This window comes from Pseudophryne corroboree, chromosome 2 (assembly GCF_028390025.1).
Source record: "Pseudophryne corroboree isolate aPseCor3 chromosome 2, aPseCor3.hap2, whole genome shotgun sequence".
NCBI lineage: Eukaryota > Metazoa > Chordata > Amphibia > Anura > Myobatrachidae > Pseudophryne > Pseudophryne corroboree.
In genome coordinates, this window is record NC_086445.1 from 1,053,295,547 (window position 1) to 1,053,315,535 (window position 19,989).

The following is a 19,989-nucleotide window of genomic DNA, read 5'->3' on the forward strand; positions in this document are numbered from 1 at the left end:
ATTGTCGCCGCCCACTGGGAGTGTATTTTCGCTTTGCAGGAGTGCGAACGCTTGTGCAGCAGAGCGCCTGCAAAATCTTTTTGTGCAAAACAAGACCAGCCCTGTGGTTTCTCTTCGTGTGCGTTGATTCTAACGACAGAGGGACGTTCGCCCAGCCACGCCTGCGTTTTTCCAGACACGCCTGCATTTTTTTAAGCACTCCCTGAAAACAGTCAGTTGCCACCCAGAAACGCCCCCTTCATGTTAATCTTCCTGGGTTCGGCCCTGCGACTGGAATCTTCGTTAGACTCTGTGCAAACCCACGATGTTCATTGTACCCGTACGACGCGCCTGCGCATTGCGGTGCATATGCATGCGCGGAAATGCCGATTTTTAGCTTGAACGCTGCGCTGCGAACAACGGGAGCTAGCGATCAACTCGGAATGACCCCCTTTAGCTCTTTTATGAGTTTAACCAGTTGGGATGTAATCTCAGTGGATTACTTGTAATATATATCTATCTATAGAAAGTTTGTTGGTGTAGCAGGTTTTATATTATATTTCAGAGTATCTGATAAAATAAGAATTTACTCACCGGTAATTCTATTTCTCGTAGTCCGTAGTGGATGCTGGGAACTCCGTAAGGACCATGGGGGATAGCGGGCTCCAAAGGAGGCTGGGCACTCTAGAAAGATTTATGACTACCTGGTGTGCACTGGCTCCTCCCACTATGACCCTCCTCCAAGCCTCAGTTAGGATACTGTGCCCGGACGAGCAGACATAATAAGGAAGGATTTTGAATCCCGGGTAAGACTCATACCAGCCACACCAATCACACCGTATAACTCGTGATACTATACTCAGTTAACAGTATGAAAACAACTGAGCCTCTCAACAGATGGCTCAACAATAACCCTTTAGTTAACAATAACTATTTACAAGTATTGCAGACAATCCGCACTTGGGATGGGCGCCCAGCATCCTCTACGGACTACGAGAAAAAGAATTACCGGTGAGTAAATTCTTATTTTCTCTGACGTCCTAGTGGATGCTGGGAACTCCGTAAGGACCATGGGGATTATACCAAAGCTCCCAAACGGGTGGGAGAGTGCGGATGACTCTGCAGCACCGAATGAGAGAACTCCAGGTCCTCCTCAGCCAGGGTATCAAATTTGTAGAATTTCGCAAACGTGTTTGCCCCTGACCAAGTAGCTGCTCGGCAAAGTTGTAAAGCCGAGACCCCTCGGGCAGCCGCCCAAGATGAGCCCACCTTCCTTGTGGAATGGGCATTGACAGATTTTGGCTGTGGCAGGCCTGCCACAGAATGTGCAAGCTGAATTGTACTACAAATCCAGCGAGCAATAGACTGCTTAGAAGCAGGAGCACCCAGCTTGTTGGGTGCATACAGGATAAACAGCGAGTCAGATTTTCTGACTCCAGCCGTCCTGGAAACATATTTTCAGGGCCCTGACAACGTCTAGCAACTTGGAGTCCTCCAAATCCTTAGTAGCCGCAGGTACCACAATAGGCTGGTTCAGGTGAAACGCTGACACCACCTTAGGGAGAAATTGGGGACGAGTCCTCAATTCCGCCCTATCCATATGGAAAATCAGATAAGGGCTTTTACATGACAAAGCCGCCAATTCTGACACTCGCCTGGCTGAAGCCAAGGCCAATAACATGACCACTTTCCACGTGAGATATTTCAGATCCACGGTTTTTAGTGGCTCAAACCAATGTGATTTTAAGAAGCTCAACATCACGTTGAGATCCCAAAGTGCCACAGGAGGCACAAATGGGGGCTGAATATGCAGCACTCCTTTCACAAATGTCTGAACTTCAGGTACTGAAGCTAGTTCTTTTTGAAAGAAAATCGACAGAGCCGAGATCTGTACTTTAATGGAGCCTAGTTTTAGGCCCATATTCACTCCTGCTTGCAGGAAATGCAGAAATCGACCTAGTTGAAATTCCTCTGTTGGGGCCTTTTTGGCCTCGCACCATGCAACATATTTCCGCCATATGCGGTGATAATGCTTTGCCGTAACATCTTTCCTGGCCTTAATAAGCGTAGGAATGACTTCCTCCGGAATACCCTTTTCTTTTAGGATCCGGTGTTCAACCGCCATGCCGTCAAACGCAGCCGCGGTAAGTCTTGGAACAGACAGGGCCCCTGCTGTAGCAGGTCCTGTCTGAGCGGTAGAGGCCACGGGTCCTCTGAGAGCATCTCTTGAAGTTCCGGGTACCACGCTCGTCTTGGCCAATCCGGAACCACGAGAATGGTGTTTACTCCTCTCTTTCTTATTATTCTCAATACCTTTGGTATGAGAGGCAGAGGAGGGAACACATAAACCGACTGGTACACCCACGGTGTCACTAGAGCGTCCACAGCTACCGCCTGAGGGTCCCTTGACCTGGCGCAATATCTTTTTAACTTTTTGTTGAGGCGGGACGCCATCATGTCCACCTGTGGTTTTTCCCAACGGTTTACCAGCATCTGAAAGACTTCTGGATGAAGTCCCCACTCTCCCGGGTGGAGGTCGTGTCTGCTGAGGAAGTCTGCTTCCCAGTTGTCCACTCCCGGAATGAACACTGCTGACAGTGCTAGTACATGATTCTCCGCCCATCGGAGAATTTTTGTGGCTTCTGCCATCGCTATCCTGCTTCTTGTGCCGCCCTGTCGATTTACATGGGCGACTGCCGTGATGTTGTCTGACTGGATCAGTACCGACTGGTGTAGAAGCAGGGATTTTGCTTGACTTAGGGCATTGTAGATGGCCCTTAGTTCCAGAATATTTATGTGAAGGGAAGTCTCCTGACTCGACCATAGTCCTTGGAAGTTTCTTCCCTGTGTGACTGCCCCCCAGCCTCGAAGGCTGGCATCCGTGGTCACCAGGACCCAGTCCTGTATGCCGAATCTGCGGCCCTCTAGAAGATGGGCACTCTGCAGCCACCACAGTAGAGACACCCTGGTTCTTGGAGACAGGGTTATCAAGCGATGCATCTGAAGATGCGATCCGGACCACTGGTCCAACAGGTCCCACTGAAAGATTCTGGCATGGAACCTGCCGAAGGGAATTGCTTCGTAAGAAGCCACCATCTTTCCCAGGACCCGCGTGCAGCGATGCACTGATACCTGTTTTGGTTTCAGGAGGTCTCTGACTAGAGATGACAACTCCCTGGCTTTCTCCTCCGGGAGAAACACTTTCTTCTGGACTGTATCCAGAATCATACCCAGGAACAGTAGCCGTGTCGTCGGAACCAGCTGTGACTTTGGGATATTCAGAATCCAGCCGTGCTGGTGCAGCACCTCCTGAGATAGTGCTACTCCCACCAACAACTGTTCCTTGGACCTCGCTTTTATTAGGAGATCGTCCAAGTATGGGATAATTAAAACTCCCTTTCTTCGAAGGAGTATCATCATTTCCGCCATAACCTTGGTAAATACCCTCGGTGCCGTGGACAGTCCAAACGGCAGCGTCTGGAATTGGTAATGGCAATCCTGTACCACAAATCTGAGGTACTCCTGGTGAGGATGGTAAATGGGGACATGTAGGTAAGCATCCTTGATGTCCAGGGATACCATGTAATCCCCCTCGTCCAGGCTTGCAATAACCGCCCTGAGCGATTCCATCTTGAACTTGAATTTCTTTATGTACGTGTTCAAGGATTTCAAATTTAGAATGGGTCTCACCGAACCGTCCGGTTTCGGTACCACAAATAGTGTGGAATAATATCCCCGGCCTTGTTGAAGTAGGGGTACCTTGATTATCACCTGCTGGGAATACAGCTTGTGAATTGCCGCTAGCACCGCCTCCCTGTCTGAGGGAACAATCGGCAAGGCAGATTTTAGGAAGCGGTGGGGTGGGGACGCCTCGAATTCCAGCTTGTACCCCTGAGATACTATTTGCAGGATCCAGGGATCCACCTGTGAGCGAACCCACTGATCGCTGAAATTTTTGAGGCGACCCCCCACCGTACCAGGCTCCGCCTGTGGAGCCCCACCGTCATGCGGCGGACTTGGACGAAGAAGCGGGGGAGGACTTTTGCTCCTGGGAACCTGCTGTTTGTTGCAGCCTTTTTCCCCTACCTCTGCCTCTGGACAGAAAGGACCCGCCTTTTCCACGCCTGTTTTTCTGGGTCCGAAAGGACTGAACCTGATAAAACGGCGCCTTCTTAGGCTGTGAGGGGACATGGGGTAAAAATGCTGACTTCCCAGACGTTGCTGTGGAAACTAGGTCCGAGAGACCATCCCCAAATAATTCCTCACCCTTATATGGTAACACTTCCATGTGCTTTTTTGAATCTGCATCTCCTGTCCACTGGCAAATCCATAAGCCTCTCCTAGCAGAAATGGACAGTGCACTTACTTTAGATGCCAGTCGGCAGATTTCCCTCAGTGCATCTCTCATATATAAGACTGAGTCTTTTATATGGTCTATGGTTAACAGGATCGTGTCTCTGTCTAATGTGTCAATATTTTCTGACAGGGAATCTGACCATGCAGCGGCAGCACTGCACATCCATGCTGACGCAATAGCTGGCCTAAGTATAATGCCTGAGTGTGTATATACAGACTTCAGGATCGCCTCCTGCTTTCTATCAGCAGGTTCCTTGAGGGCGGCCGTATCCGGAGACGGTAGTGCCACCTTTTTAGACAAACGTGTGAGCGCTTTATCCACCCTAGGAGGTGTTTCCCAACGTGACCTATCCTCTGGCGGGAAAGGGAACGCCATTAGTACCTTCTTAGGAATTACCAATTTTTTATCAGGGAAAGCCCACGCTTCTTCACACACTTCATTTAATTCCTCTGACGGGGGAAAGACTACGGGTAGTTTTTTCTCCCCAAACATAATACCCTTTTTAGTGGTACCTGTATTTATATCAGAAATGTGTAACACCTCTTTCATTGCCTCAATCATGCAGTGAATGGCCTTAGTGGGCATCAGGTTAGACTCATCGTCGTCGACACTGGTGTCAGTATCAGTGTCGACATCTGGGTCTGCTTGAGGTAGCGGGCGTTTTAGAGCCCCTGACGACCCCTGCGACGCCTGGGCAGGCACGAGCTGAGAAGTCGGCTGTCCCACATTTGGCATGTCGTCGATTTTCTTATATAAGGAGTCTATACGTGCACTCATTACTTTCCATAAGCCCATCCACTCAGGTGTCTGCCCCGCAGGGGGTGACATCCCTTCTAAGGGCATCTGCTCCGCCTCCACATCATTATCCTCATCAAACATGTCGACACAGCCGTACCGACACACCGCACACACACAAGGAATGCTCGGAATGAGGACAGGACCCACAAAAGCCCTTTGGGGGGACAGAGTGAGAGTATGCCAGCACACACCAGAGCGCTATATAATGCAGGGACTAACTGAGTTATGTCCCCTATAGCTGCTTTTTATATTATATATGTATTGCGCCTAAATTTAGTGCCCCCTCTCTGTTTTTACCCTGTTCTGAAGTGTAGACTGCAGGGGAGAGCCAGGGAGCTTCCTTCCAGCGGATCTGTGAAGGAGAAATGGCGCCAGTGTGTCTGAGGGAGATAGCTCCGCCCCTTATCCGCGGCCTATTCTCCCGCTTTTTCCTGGATTCTGGCAGGGGTATTTACCACATATATAGCCTCTGGGGCTATATATTGTGGTATTTTGCCAGCCAAGGTGTTTTTTATTGCTGCTCAGGGCGCCCCCCCCCAAGCGCCCTGCACCCTCAGTGACAGGAGTGTGAAGTATGCATGAGGAGCAATGGCGCACAGCTGCAGTGCTGTGCGCTACCTTGGTGAAGACTGATGTCTTCTGCCGCCGATTTTCCGGACCTCTTCTTGCTTCTGGCTCTGTAAGGGGGACGGCGGCGCGGCTCCGGGACCGAACACCAAGGCTGGGCCTGCGGTCGATCCCTCTGGAGCTAATGGTGTCCAGTAGCCTAAGAAGCCCAAGCTGGCTGCAAGCAGGCAGGTTCGCTTCTTCTCCCCTTAGTCCCTCGCTGCAGTGAGCCTGTTGCCAGCAGGTCTCACTGAAAATAAAAAACCTAAACTATACTTTCTTTCTCAGGAGAGCCCCTAGTGTGCATCCAACCTCGGCCGGGCACAAAATCTAACTGAGGTCTGGAGGAGGGTCATAGTGGGAGGAGCCAGTGCACACCAGGTAGTCATAAATCTTTCTAGAGTGCCCAGCCTCCTTCGGAGCCCGCTATCCCCCATGGTCCTTATGGAGTTCCCAGCATCCACTAGGACGTCAGAGAAATAAAAGTTATGTTTTAGTAAACTTCTGACAAAATTAAGAGTGCACTACCAAACCAAGGAGCCCTCACTCTGATTCATCGTCATGTACCTCCACTGAGTACTACTACGGTGCACCACCAGCTCATGTGATTTACTAAGCAATTTCTGCCATTCACATCCACAGCTATAGTTGGTTTGTTATCACTATATACACTTTGTGCTCTATCCTGTATAGAATCACTTTCCACCAGAAACTGCCTCATACTACCATATTGCAGAACTACAGTACAGAGGTGGAGCAGTGACAAGTTCCCGACTAGTAAAGTCATTATAACCCCCTTATTTCTGCAGCTCACACAGTGACTTATCCATCTCAGTGACTTATCCATATCCATCTGAAACTTTAATTCATTTCTATAAATACAGGCGCACAGAGACTCTCCACCAGGAGGTCACTACAGATCTAATACTCCAGGAGCAGAGAGACTCTCCACCAGGAGGACAATACAGATCTAATACTACAAGAGGAGTAGAGACTCTCCAGCAGGAGGACACTACAGATCTAACACTACAGGAGCAGAGAGACTCTCCAGCAGGAGGACACTACAGATGTAACACTCCAGGAGCACAGAGACTCTCCACCAGGAGGACACTACAGATCTAACACTACCCGAATAGAGTGACTCGCCACCAGGAGAACACTACAGATCTACAAATACAGGAGCAGAGAGACTCTCCACCAGGAGGACAGTACATATCTAACACTACAGGAGCAGAGAGACTCTCCACCAGGAGGACAGTACATATCTAACACTACAGGAGCAGAGAGACTCTCCACCAGGAGGACAGTACATATCTAACACTACAGGAGCAGAGAGACTCTCCACCAGGAGCACAATACAGATCTAACACTACAAGAGGAGTAGAGACTCTCCACCAGGAGGACACTACAGATCTAATACTCCAGGAGCAGAGAGACTCTCCACCAGGAGGACAATACAGATCTAATACTACAAGAGGAGTAGAGACTCTCCACCAGGAGGACACTACAGATCTAACACTACCCGAATAGAGTGACTCGCCACCAGGAGAACACTACAGATCTACAAATACAGGAGCAGAGAGACTCTCCACCAGGAGGACAGTACATATCTAACACTACAGGAGCAGAGAGACTCTCCACCAGGAGGACAGTACATATCTAACACTACAGGAGCAGAGAGACTCTCCACCAGGAGGACAGTACATATCTAACACTACAGGAGCAGAGAGACTCTCCACCAGGAGCACAATACAGATCTAACACTACAAGAGGAGTAGAGACTCTCCACCAGGAGGACACTACAGATCTAATACTCCAGGAGCAGAGAGACTCTCCACCAGGAGGACAATACAGATCTAATACTACAAGAGGAGTAGAGACTCTCCACCAGGAGGACGCTACAGATCTAACACTACAAGAGCAGAGAGACTCTCCACCAGGAGGACAGTACATATCTAACACTACAGGAGCAGAGAGACTCTCCACCAGGAGGACACTGCAGATCTAACACTACAGGAGGAGTAGAGACTCTCCACCAGGAGAACACTACAGATTTAACAATACAGGAGCAGAGAGACTCTCCACCAGGAGAACACTACAGATCTAACACTACACGAGCAGAGAGACTCTCCACCAGTAGGACAGTACATATCTAACACTACAGGAGCAGAGAGACTCTCCACCAGGAGCACAATACAGATCTAACACTACAAGAGGAGTAGAGACTCTCCACCAGGAGGACACTACAGATCTAATACTCCAGGAGTAGAGAGACTCTCCACCAGGAGGACAATACAGATCTAATACTACAAGAGGAGTAGAGACTCTCCACCAGGAGGACGCTACAGATCTAACACTACAAGAGCAGAGAGACTCTCCACCAGGAGGACAGTACATATCTAACACTACAGGAGCAGAGAGACTCTCCACCAGGAGGACACTGCAGATCTAACACTACAGGAGGAGTAGAGACTCTCCACCAGGAGAACACTACAGATTTAACAATACAGGAGCAGAGAGACTCTCCACCAGGAGAACACTACAGATCTAACACTACACGAGCAGAGAGACTCTCCACCAGTAGGACAGTACATATCTAACACTACAGGAGCAGAGAGACTCTCCACCAGGAGGACAGTACATATCTAACACTACAGGAGCAGAGAGACTCTCCACCAGGAGCACAATACAGATCTAACACTACAAGAGGAGTAGAGACTCTCCACCAGGAGGTAGCTACAGATCTAACAATACAGGAGCAGAGAGACTCTCCACCAGGAGAACACTACAGATCTAACACTACACGAGCAGAGAGACTCTCCACCAGGAGGACAGTACATATCTAACACTACAGGAGCAGAGAGACTCTCCACCAGGAGGGCACTGCAGATCTAACACTACAGGAGGAGTAGAGACTCTCCACCAGGAGGACGCTACAGATCTAACACTACAAGAGCAGAGAGACTCTCCACCAGGAGAACACTACAGATCTAACACTACACGAGCAGAGAGACTCTCCACCAGGAGGACAGTACATATCTAACACTACAGGAGCCTAGAGACTCTCCACCAGGAGGACACTGCAGATCTAACACTACAGGAGGAGTAGAGACTCTCCACCAGGAGGACGCTACAGATCTAACAATACAGGAGCAGAGAGACTCTCCACCAGGAGGACACTACAGATCTAACACTACAGGAACAGAGACTCTCCACCAGGAGGACACTATAGATCTAACACTACAGGAACAGAGACTCTCCACCAGGAGGACAATACAGATCTAACACTACAAGAGGAGTACAGACTCTCCACCAGGAGGACACTACAGATCTAATACTCCAGGAGCAGAGAGACTCTCCACCAGGAGGACAATACAGATCTAACAATACAGGAGCAGAGAGACTCTCCACCAGGAGAACACTACAGATCTAACACTACACGAGCAGAGAGACTCTCCACCAGTAGGACAGTACATATCTAACACTACAGGAGCAGAGAGACTCTCCACCAGGAGGACACTGCAGATCTAACACTACAGGAGGAGTAGAGACTCTCCACCAGGAGGACGCTACAGATCTAACAATACAGGAGCAGAGAGACTCTCCAGCAAGAGGACACTACAGATCTAACACTACAGGAGCAGAGAGACTCTCCAGCAGGAGGACACTACAGATGTAACACTCCAGGAGCACAGAGACTCTCCACCAGGAGGACACTACAGATCTAACACTACGCGAATAGAGTGACTCGCCACCAGGAGAACACTACAGATCTACAAATACAGGAGCAGAGAGACTCTCCACCAGGAGGACAGTACATATCTAACACTACAGGAGCAGAGAGACTCTCCACCAGGAGGACAGTACATATCTAACACTACAGGAGCAGAGAGACTCTCCACCAGGAGGACAGTACATATCTAACACTACAGGAGCAGAGAGACTCTCCACCAGGAGCACAATACAGATCTAACACTACAAGAGGAGTAGAGACTCTCCACCAGGAGGTAGCTACAGATCTAACAATACAGGAGCAGAGAGACTCTCCACCAGGAGAACACTACAGATCTAACACTACACGAGCAGAGAGACTCTCCACCAGGAGGACAGTACATATCTAATACTACAGGAGCAGAGAGACTCTCCACCAGGAGGACACTGCAGATCTAACACTACAGGAGGAGTAGAGACTCTCCACCAGGAGGACGCTACAGATCTAACAATACAGGAGCAGAGAGACTCTCCACCAGGAGGACACTACAGATCTAACACTACAGGAACAGAGACTCTCCACCAGGAGGACAGTACATATCTAACACTACAGGAGCAGAGAGACTCTCCACCAGGAGGACACTGCAGATCTAACACTACAGGAGGAGTAGAGACTCTCCACCAGGAGGACGCTACAGATCTAACACTACAAGAGCAGAGAGACTCTCCACCAGGAGAACACTACAGATCTAACACTACACGAGCAGAGAGACTCTCCACCAGGAGGACAGTACATATCTAACACTACAGGAGCAGAGAGACTCTCCACCAGGAGGACACTGCAGATCTAACACTACAGGAGGAGTAGAGACTCTCCACCAGGAGGACGCTACAGATCTAACAATACAGGAGCAGAGAGACTCTCCACCAGGAGGACACTACAGATCTAACACTACAGGAACAGAGACTCTCCACCAGGAGGACACTATAGATCTAACACTACAGGAACAGAGACTCTCCACCAGGAGGACACTATAGATCTAACAATAGAGGAGCAGAGAGACTCTCCACCAGGAGGACACTATAGATCTAACAATACAGGAGCAGAGAGACTCTCCACCAGGAGGACAATACAGATCTAACACTACAAGAGGAGTACAGACTCTCCACTAGGAGGACACTACAGATCTAATACTCCAGGAGCAGAGAGACTCTCCACCAGGAGGACAATACAGATCTAATACTACAAGAGGAGTAGAGACTCTCCACCAGGAGGACGCTACAGATCTAACACTACAAGAGCAGAGAGACTCTCACCAGGAGGACAGTACATATCTAACACTACAGGAGCAGAGAGACTCTCCACCAGGAGAACACTACAGATCTAACACTACAGGAGGAGTAGAGACTCTCCACCAGGAGAACACTACAGATCTAACAATACACGAGCAGAGAGACTCTCCACCAGGAGAACACTACAGATCTAACACTACACGAGCAGAGAGACTCTCCACCAGTAGGACAGTACATATCTAACACTACAGGAGCAGAGAGACTCTCCACCAGGAGGACACTGCAGATCTAACACTACAGGAGGAGTAGAGACTCTCCACCAGGAGGACGCTACAGATCTAACAATACAGGAGCAGAGAGACTCTCCAGCAGGAGGACACTACAGATCTAACACTACAGGAGCAGAGAGACTCTCCAGCAGGAGGACACTACAGATGTAACACTCCAGGAGCACAGAGACTCTCCACCAGGAGGACACTACAGATCTAACACTACGCGAATAGAGTGACTCGCCACCAGGAGGACACTATAGATCTAACAATACAGGACCAGAGAGACTCTCCACCAGTAGGACACTACAGATCTAACACTACAGGAACAGAGACTCTCCACCAGGAGGACACTATAGATCTAACAATACAGGAACAGAGACTCTCCACCAGGAGGACACTATAGATCTAACAATACAGGAGCAGAGAGACTCTCCACCAGTAGGACACTACAGATCTAACAATACAGGAGCAGAGAGACTCTCCACCAGGAGGATACTATAGATCTAACAATACAGGAACAGAGACTCTCCACCAGGAGGACACTACAGATCTAACACTACAGGAACAGAGACTCTCCACCAGGAGGACACTATAGATCTAACAATACAGGAGCAGAGAGACTCTCCACCAGGAGGACACTACAGATCTAACACTACAGGAACAGAGACTCTCCACCAGGAGGACACTATAGATCTAACAATACAGGAGCAGAGAAACTCTCCACCAGGAGGACACTACAGATCTAACACTACAGGAGCAGAGAGACTCTCCACCAGTAGGACACTACAGATCTAACAATACAGGAGCAGAGAGACTCTCCACCAGGAGGACACTATAGATCTAACAATACAGGAGCAGAGAAACTCTCCACCAGAAGGACACTACAGATCTAACACTACAGGAGCAGAGAGACTCTCCACCAGTAGGACACTACAGATCTAACAATACAGGAGCAGAGAGACTCTCCACCAGGAGGACACTATAGATCTAACAATATAGGAGCAGAGAGACTCTCCACCAGGAGGACAATACAGATCTAACAATACAGGAGCAGAGAGACTCTCCACCAGGAGGACAATACAGATCTAACACTACAAGAGGAGTAGAGACTCTCCACCAGGAGGCAGCTACAGATCTAACAATACAGGAGCAGAGAGACTCTCCACCAGGACGACACTATAGATCTAACACTACAGGAGCAGAGAGACTCTCCACCAGGAGGACACTATAGATCTAACAATACAGGAGCAGAGAGACTCTTCACCAGTAGGACACTACAGATCTAACACTACAGGAGCACAGAGACTCTCAACCAGGAGGAAAGTACAGAACTAACACTACAGGAGGAGTAGAGACTCTCCACCAGGAGGACACTACAGATCTAACACTACAGGAGCAGAGAGACACTCCACCAGGAGGACAGTACATATCTAACACTACAGGAGCAGAGAGACTCTCCACCAGGAGGACACTACAGATCTAACACTACAGGAACAGAGACTCTCCACCAGGAGGAGACTACAGATCTAACAATACAGGAGCAGAGAGACTCTCCACCAGGAGGACACTATAGATCTAACAATACAGGAGCAGAGAGACTCTCCATCAGTAGGACACTACAGATCTAACACTACAGGAACAGAGACTCTCCACCAGGAGGACACTATAGATCTAACAATACAGGAGTAGAGAGACACTCCACCAGGAGGACACTACAGATCTAACAATACAGGAGCAGAGCTACTCTCCATCAGTAGGACACTACAGATCTAACACTACAGGAACAGAGACTCTCCACCAGGAGGACACTATAGATCTAACAATACAGGAGCAGAGAGACTCTCCACCAGGAGGACACTACAGATCTAACACTACAGGAGCACAGAGACTCTCCACCAGGAGGAAAGTACAGATCTAACACTACAGGAGGAGTAGAGACTCTCCACCAGGAGGACACTACAGATCTAACACTACAGGAGCAGAGAGACACTCCACCAGGAGAACACTACAGATCTAACACTACACGAGCAGAGAGACTCTCCACCAGGAGGACAGTACATATCTAACACTACAGGAGCAGAGAGACTCTCCACCAGGAGGACACTACAGATGTAACACTCCAGGACTATTGAGAATCTCCACCAGAAGGACACTACAGATCTAACACTACAGGAGCACAGAGACTCTCCACCAGGAGGAAAGTACAGATCTAACACTACAGAAGGAGTAGAGACTCTCCACCAGGAGGACGCTACAGATCTAACAATACAGGAGCAGAGAGACTCTTCACCAGTAAGACCCAATAGATCTTTGAATACAGAGAATAAATCTGTACAAGCAGGCCCTACAAATGAACTACTATAATGCTAGTGGTGAGTATGGCTTGTTTATGCACTGTGTGTAAGGTTACGTAACAGCGACATATGGAGAGTCTAATACCTGCTCTCCTGAGATGCTTCTCCTTTACTGTGATCAATAACATGCATCTGTGCGATATCAGGAGCAAACATCTTCACCTCAGCTCCTGCCCGGCTCAGGTGGACAAGGATCCTAAAAAAAAGTGAGTGTACGGTATGTCAGGAACATAAGTAGACACAGGTTAAGATGGACTGTCAGGGAGTGGACAGTATGTCAGGGGCAGGGATACAAATGGTCAAAGAAGGACCACCAAACAAGATGTCAGGGTAGGTCCAGGAAGGGCCCAAGAGCAGAAGGTCTGGGATGTCAGAGCACTAAGGATTTGATACAGGACGGGCTCCATGGGCAAGCTGTATGTGCTGGACCATACATGAAGCTGGATGGTTTAATAATGTTATTCCTCAGGCAGGCCAGTAGTAGAAATACGATGCTGAATGAGTAGGAGATATTTAAAAATGTGCAAGCTAGCAGTGTGACGGCCCAACTGCTAATCCAAGATGGCAATATGGTTCAAAATGGTGAGAACCACTGGGATAAGAATGCTAGCCACAATAACAGATAAGTGCCTAAACACTTTGCGAGTGCAGCAGTTGGCCCAAGCGACTATGGAGGGTCGCAAAGTGGCTGCGCCACAACCGTTAATGGGTCCTAGACTCCAGAGTGACAAAGGAAGGGCCTAGGAGCAGAAAATCAGCAAAGAGCCAAAGAGAAGGTGGTCAGGGAAAGGTAATGGAACAGAGGGACAGAGAAGCGCAAAGTAACAAAAGGTCAGGAAGGACAAAGGAACAGAAGGTCAGGAAGGACAAAGGAACAGAAGGTCAGGAAGGACAAAGGAACAGAAGGTCAGGAAGGACAAAGGAACAGAAGGTCAGGAAGGACAAAGGAACAGAAGGCTGGAAGAGGGCCTTCCAAGACAGATGTAACCAAGTGCTGGATCAGACGTACGCTGAAGCCTCATGGATTTCGGTTCCATCATAAACACCGCATCCAGAAAGAACCTGGAAAAACATGAATAGAAAAATAGTATTTTTATATCTGTATTAAATTTCCTTCTTTGAACTAATTGAGGATAAGAGAAAAAAGAGCTTGTTTATACGTCCTCCCCTATACCCCACGCCAGTTTAACTTAAGTGCCGGGAGTATGGGGATTTTCTTATAAGTGCTACTTAGGACCTTTACGGTTTGTTTTATTGACAGCTCAACCAGTCCAGTGCCATACTGCTCAGGGGCGGTCAGCGATCTGGAAGATACTGTAGCACCTGGAGATTTTCAGGAACAGTTTTGCACCTTCTCTGTTAGCCGATGAATCGAAGACGTAATCCTTTTAGCAAAATATACGTTATGGTAAGAACTTACCGTTGATAACGGTGTTTCTCCTAAGTCCACAGGTTCCACAGGAAAACAATGGGGATATGATGGAGCGACAGCGGATTGGCACCAAAAGATCACAAGCTTTCAGGCCTCCCAAGATGCAACGGGCCCGTCCATATATCCTCGCCCACTGGCTCAGGCAAATCAGATGGATTCTAAAGCATCTAGGTAGGAGTATCATGTAGAGCCCTAATCAGGTGATAAGAACACACATGCACACCCTTCCGTACAAGAAGGAAGAGGTTAGTGAGTGAGATCCTCAAATCAGGTGCGTCAGGGTGGGATCCCTGTGGACTTAGAAGAAATACAGTTATCAACGGTAAGTTCTTACGATAACGTATATTTCTCCGGCAAGGTCCACAGGTTATCCACAGGATAACAATGGGATTTCCCAAAGCAATTTTAGTGGTGGGGACGCTCCTGATTGGACAGGAGAACCTTTCGCCGGAATTCAGGGTCATGAGAGGCAAAGGTATCCCAGCATAATGTCTAATGAATGTGTTAATGGAAGACTATGTGGCTGCCTTACATATCTGTTCTGCTGAAGCACCATGTTGTGCTGCCTATGAAGGACCTACCTTATGAGTAGAGTGAAGAGAGACATTAGCCGGAACAGGGAGATCCGCTTGAGAGTATGCTTCCGAAATCGTCATTCAAAGCCCTCTAGCCAGCGTCTATTTAGTAGCAGGCCATCCTCTCTTGTGAATTCCGTAGAAAAAGAAGAGAGAATCTGTCTTTCTGATGGCACTTGTGCGATCCATGTAGATCCTTAATGCTCGGACTACGTCCCGCGACGCATCTCCCGCATGAATTCCCGATACCTGAAAAGCCGGGACTACATTTTCTTCATTAAGGTGGAATTTAGACACCCCCTTAGGAAGATACCCAGACCTAGTATCTGGATAAAAAATGAGAAAAGAAGAACATGACAGCGCTCCTAAATCTGATACTCTTCTAGCTGACGCCATAGCCAGTAGAAAGAGAACTTTTAGCAGTCAACCATTTAAGATCCACTTTATTAAGTGGTTCAAAGGGAGCAACTTGAAGGGCTTTGAGGACTAGACTGAAGTCCCAAGGCACTGTAGGAGGAAAAAAAGGAGGCATTCCCTGGAAAAAGTATGCACATCCTGTAAATTGGCAATTTTTCTTTTGGAACCCTACAGTCAATGCTGATACTTGTACTCTCAAGGAAGCCACCTTCAAACCCTTATCCATTCCTACCTAAAGGAAATCCAAGACCCTTGAAACTTGGAAAAATGTTGGATCCATATTTCTGCACCATGAATATAGGCCTGCCATATTCGATGATAAATGCGAGCTGAAGATGGTTTCCTTGCTCTGTGAATTGTTCGAATTTACCTGTAGCGAGAATCCTCTTGACTTCAGGATAGAGGTTTCAAGAGCCACGCCGTCAATGACAGTCGATCCAGATGTCTGTGATAACAAGGACCCTGCATTAGTAGATCTGGATGTTGAGGGAGCAGACGTGAAGCATCCATCGACATTCTCTGCAGACCTGTATACCATTGCCTTCTGGGCCAAGCCAGAGCTATTAGAATCACGGCACCCTTTGCTTCTTTTATCTTCCATACCACCCTGGTAGCAGGATGATCGGAGGAAATAGATGGCCATATGAAACTCCCATTTCACTGACAATGCGTCCACAAAAGATTGCTCCGGGATCCTTTGTTCTTGTCCTGTATGCGGGCACTTTGTTGTTCAGACGAGACACTATGAGATATATCTCTGGCAAACCCCACTTGTCTACCAGAGTCTGAAAGACTTCCGGGTGTAGAGCCCATTCGCTTGCTTGAATGGTGTATCGACTGAGAAAATCCGCTTCCCAGTTTAGAAACCCCGGAACGAATACTGCGGACAATGCTGGAAGATGGGAGTTCTGCCCAATTTAGTATGTGACTTACCTCCTTCATTGCTATTTGGCTGCGCGTTCCTCCCTGATGGTTGAGGTGCGCCCCCGCAGTTAAATTGTCTGAGCGGATCTGGACTGGTCTCCTTGAAGAGTGTCCTTTGCTTGAATCAGTGCCATGTATATGGCCCGAAGTTCTAACAGATTTATTGGCAGGTGACTTTCTTCTATGGTCCATTTTCCCTGGAACCATAATCTTCCGGACACTACTCCCCAGCCCTGAAGACTGGCATCTGTTGTCAAGATCTCCCATCTGATATCCAAAAGCTTCTCCCTTTGTCTAGATGGGATGTCTGTAGCCACCAGGCTGATGACTTTCTTACCTTGTGTGAAAGTACCATAGTCTGTTTCTTTATTGTCTGATGTATTCCATTCCATCTAGCTAGAATCAGACGCTGCCGAGGTCTTGAGTGGAATTGTACATACTCCACCATGTCGAATGTTGACACCATCAAACCCATCAGTCGCATAGCTGCGTGGATTGATATCGTTTGCCTGTGTAACAACTCCTGAGTACTTGACTGCACCTTGGATATCTTGTTCCGAGGTAATCCATTTTCTGCAGGCTTGAATTCAGTACAGCTCCACAGTGAGTCATCCGTAGTGACGGAACCAGAGATGACTTTTCCCAATGTATGAACCACCCGTGCCTCTGCAGACAAGTAATTGTCTGTTGGAGATGGCACAGAAGCCTTTACTGTGCAAGGATAAAAAAGGTGGTCGAGGTATAGCAATATTCTTATCCCCTTCTTGCGGAGATAAGCTGCCATAATCATCATCATTTTGGTACACACTCTGGGGGCTGTGGCTAACCCAAAGGGTAAGGTCTGGAACTGAAAATGTTGCTGGAGGATGGTGAACCTTGAGATAACACTGATGGAACAGTGCTATAGGAACCTGTAGGTAAACATCCTGACTATCCAGGGATACCATGTAATCTCCAGGCTCCATGCCAAAACTATGGAGCGCAACGTCTCCATGTGAACCGTGGTACCCAAACTTATCTGTTTAGGATTTTGAGATTGGGGTGAAAGGATCCTTCTGAACTCAAACCCTGTCGGAGAAAAAAACCCTGTCCCTATTGTGCAGGGGATACTGGAATGACTATTCCTGACAAAAGTAATTTCTGAACTGCTTCTTGCAAACCCCTGTCCTTCGCCTCTACCCGAGACAGACTGGAACAGAAAAACCTTCGAGTAGGATGCTTCTTAACGAGAAACATAACCTAGAGATACCGCTTCTTGCACCCAGGTATCTGTTTGTAGACTTTTACCAAATCTGTGCAAACTGAAGAAATTGGCCCCCTATCCTGGGGTCCCCAAAAAGGAGGCCAGCACCATCATGCTGATGGCTTATCCTCTGGTTTGGAAGCTGGCCCTCTGTTTGCCTTTGCTTCTTTGCCTTACCAAACTTATTGTATTGGGGCTGTTACGTTCCTTTATGACCAATAAGGCTGAAAACTTGGGGTTATATGTGGAAGGAAACGTGACCTTCTTGGAGCCTGATTTTGACTCCAGAATATCTTCCCAAACAGAAACTTCCAGCCAAAGGCAAAGTTTCCAGAACCTTCTTTGATTCTGAATCAGCTTTTCATGTATGTAAGCAAAACTGCTCTGCGAGCAACTATTGTTAATGCTGATGCCCTAGAACATTAGTGTCCATATGAGCTATATGGGATTCTTGCTCCCTTGCAGGTGCTGAAAACCTGTCTTCAAGTACCTCAACAGTGTACCTACAGCACCTGGTATTCCAAGGTGGTCTCCCATCCAAGAACTAACCAGGCCCAACACTGCTTAGCTTCCAAGATCTAGTGAGATTGGGCCTATTCAGTGTGGTGTGGCTGCAGATTGCAAGGAGAAGTCATGGCTGGCCTTATGACTGCCCCAGACAGACAATGTGGTTTTCAGAAAACCATCTCTCCTTTGACGTTGACGGCAAAGGCCATATATATTTTCGCACTATCAAATGATATGCGTATCTCTTTAGGAGACATTTCCCATTTTTAAACCGTCCCCAGCTGGAAAAAGATATTTGGAATCCCATTTACTGGGAATCTATATTCTTTATTGGGTATAGCTCAAACCTTTTCCATGATTTTCATCAGCTGCTGGGGTCCCCCCTGAGTAGGCCCTATTTTATTGGGACGTTTAAACATAGGTACCTTATTTTTAACACAGGCTCTGCTGAATCCTCTAAGGACAGAAAAACCTTTACTGCTCTCATTAACTCAGCTATATTCACTGAGCTGATACCTTTTATCTGTTCTTTGTATGCCGAAGAAGAGTATATAGAGCTTTCATCGTCTGATGAATCATCCTGTGTAGCCTGTGCAGTTGATGATTTATTTACACTCTGTTTCTCAGCTTGTATTATTAGAGAAGCTGTTGGGGATACCGTAGGTAGAGAGCTGCCTGCATGGGTTAATAATGAACCCTATACCTGGTATCGAAGCTGTAGGAATTAACCTTTCAGCTATACTGGACAAAGTCTGTGTAAACATCGCCCAGGGGATTTATCTGTACTTGACGTAGATCAGAGATCTTCCTTGTATCATGCTGACAAGCAAACCATACTGTACTAGATCAGAGAGGTTAATACAGTTTTTGCAAGACAACATGATATGAGTGTTGGTGTTACTGTAAGTCTACTCTCGTCACCTTTGCCGCTTTTAGACATGATAAATAATCAGCACTTTCACCGTGTACTACACAATTTGTGATTGTATCCACTTTATGGTTCTAAAGTGATATCAATCTGACCCTTACCCATGCACCAGCATTGAGGATCAGTAGATCAACTGACAAACATATATAAAGTCAGCAATCACACTAGCAGTCAGTCACGTTATATATATTAGTCATATGAGCATATTATCAACTAAAACACATTTTAAAGTATGTAGGAGTACATATTACTGAATTCTGTTTTATACAAATCTTAACGTATTCAGACACATTGCGAAGAAAACCACAGATAGGTACACAGACTCATATGCAATAGGCACGTAAACTTAACTATTCATACTGACAAAAGTAGATAGAAATTTAGTGCTGTATAACCCGTACTCGGTAGAGTGGGATACAGGGAGACTCACCTCACTTCCAAGATTGATCAATACGTTAGCGAACGCTGAGTGGATCCAGACGCTACTAGTGCACACCACCGCTCCGGGAACTTTAAGTGAACAAAGACGCACTATGCATACAGACGCACCGGCCATACAGACGCCTGTATTGTGACCGGGTCTCATCGCGGTA

General features: G+C 47.6%; 1 protein-coding gene and 1 pseudogene across 1 annotated transcript in view; both read right to left on the reverse strand.

The window, feature by feature from the left end:
* Positions 1 to 19,989, reverse strand: part of GATD3 (glutamine amidotransferase class 1 domain containing 3) — a 108,129-nt gene that overhangs the window by 19,245 nt on the left and 68,895 nt on the right. The window contains exons 2-3 of the mRNA XM_063956901.1: positions 14,380 to 14,432; positions 13,456 to 13,566 (exon numbers count right to left, since the gene is read on the reverse strand). Of these exons, the coding sequence (XP_063812971.1) occupies positions 13,456 to 13,566; positions 14,380 to 14,432 (164 nt within the window). The remainder of the gene's footprint in view (positions 1 to 13,455; positions 13,567 to 14,379; positions 14,433 to 19,989) is intronic.
* On the reverse strand, positions 18,462 to 18,580 carry LOC135052658 (5S ribosomal RNA; annotated as a pseudogene).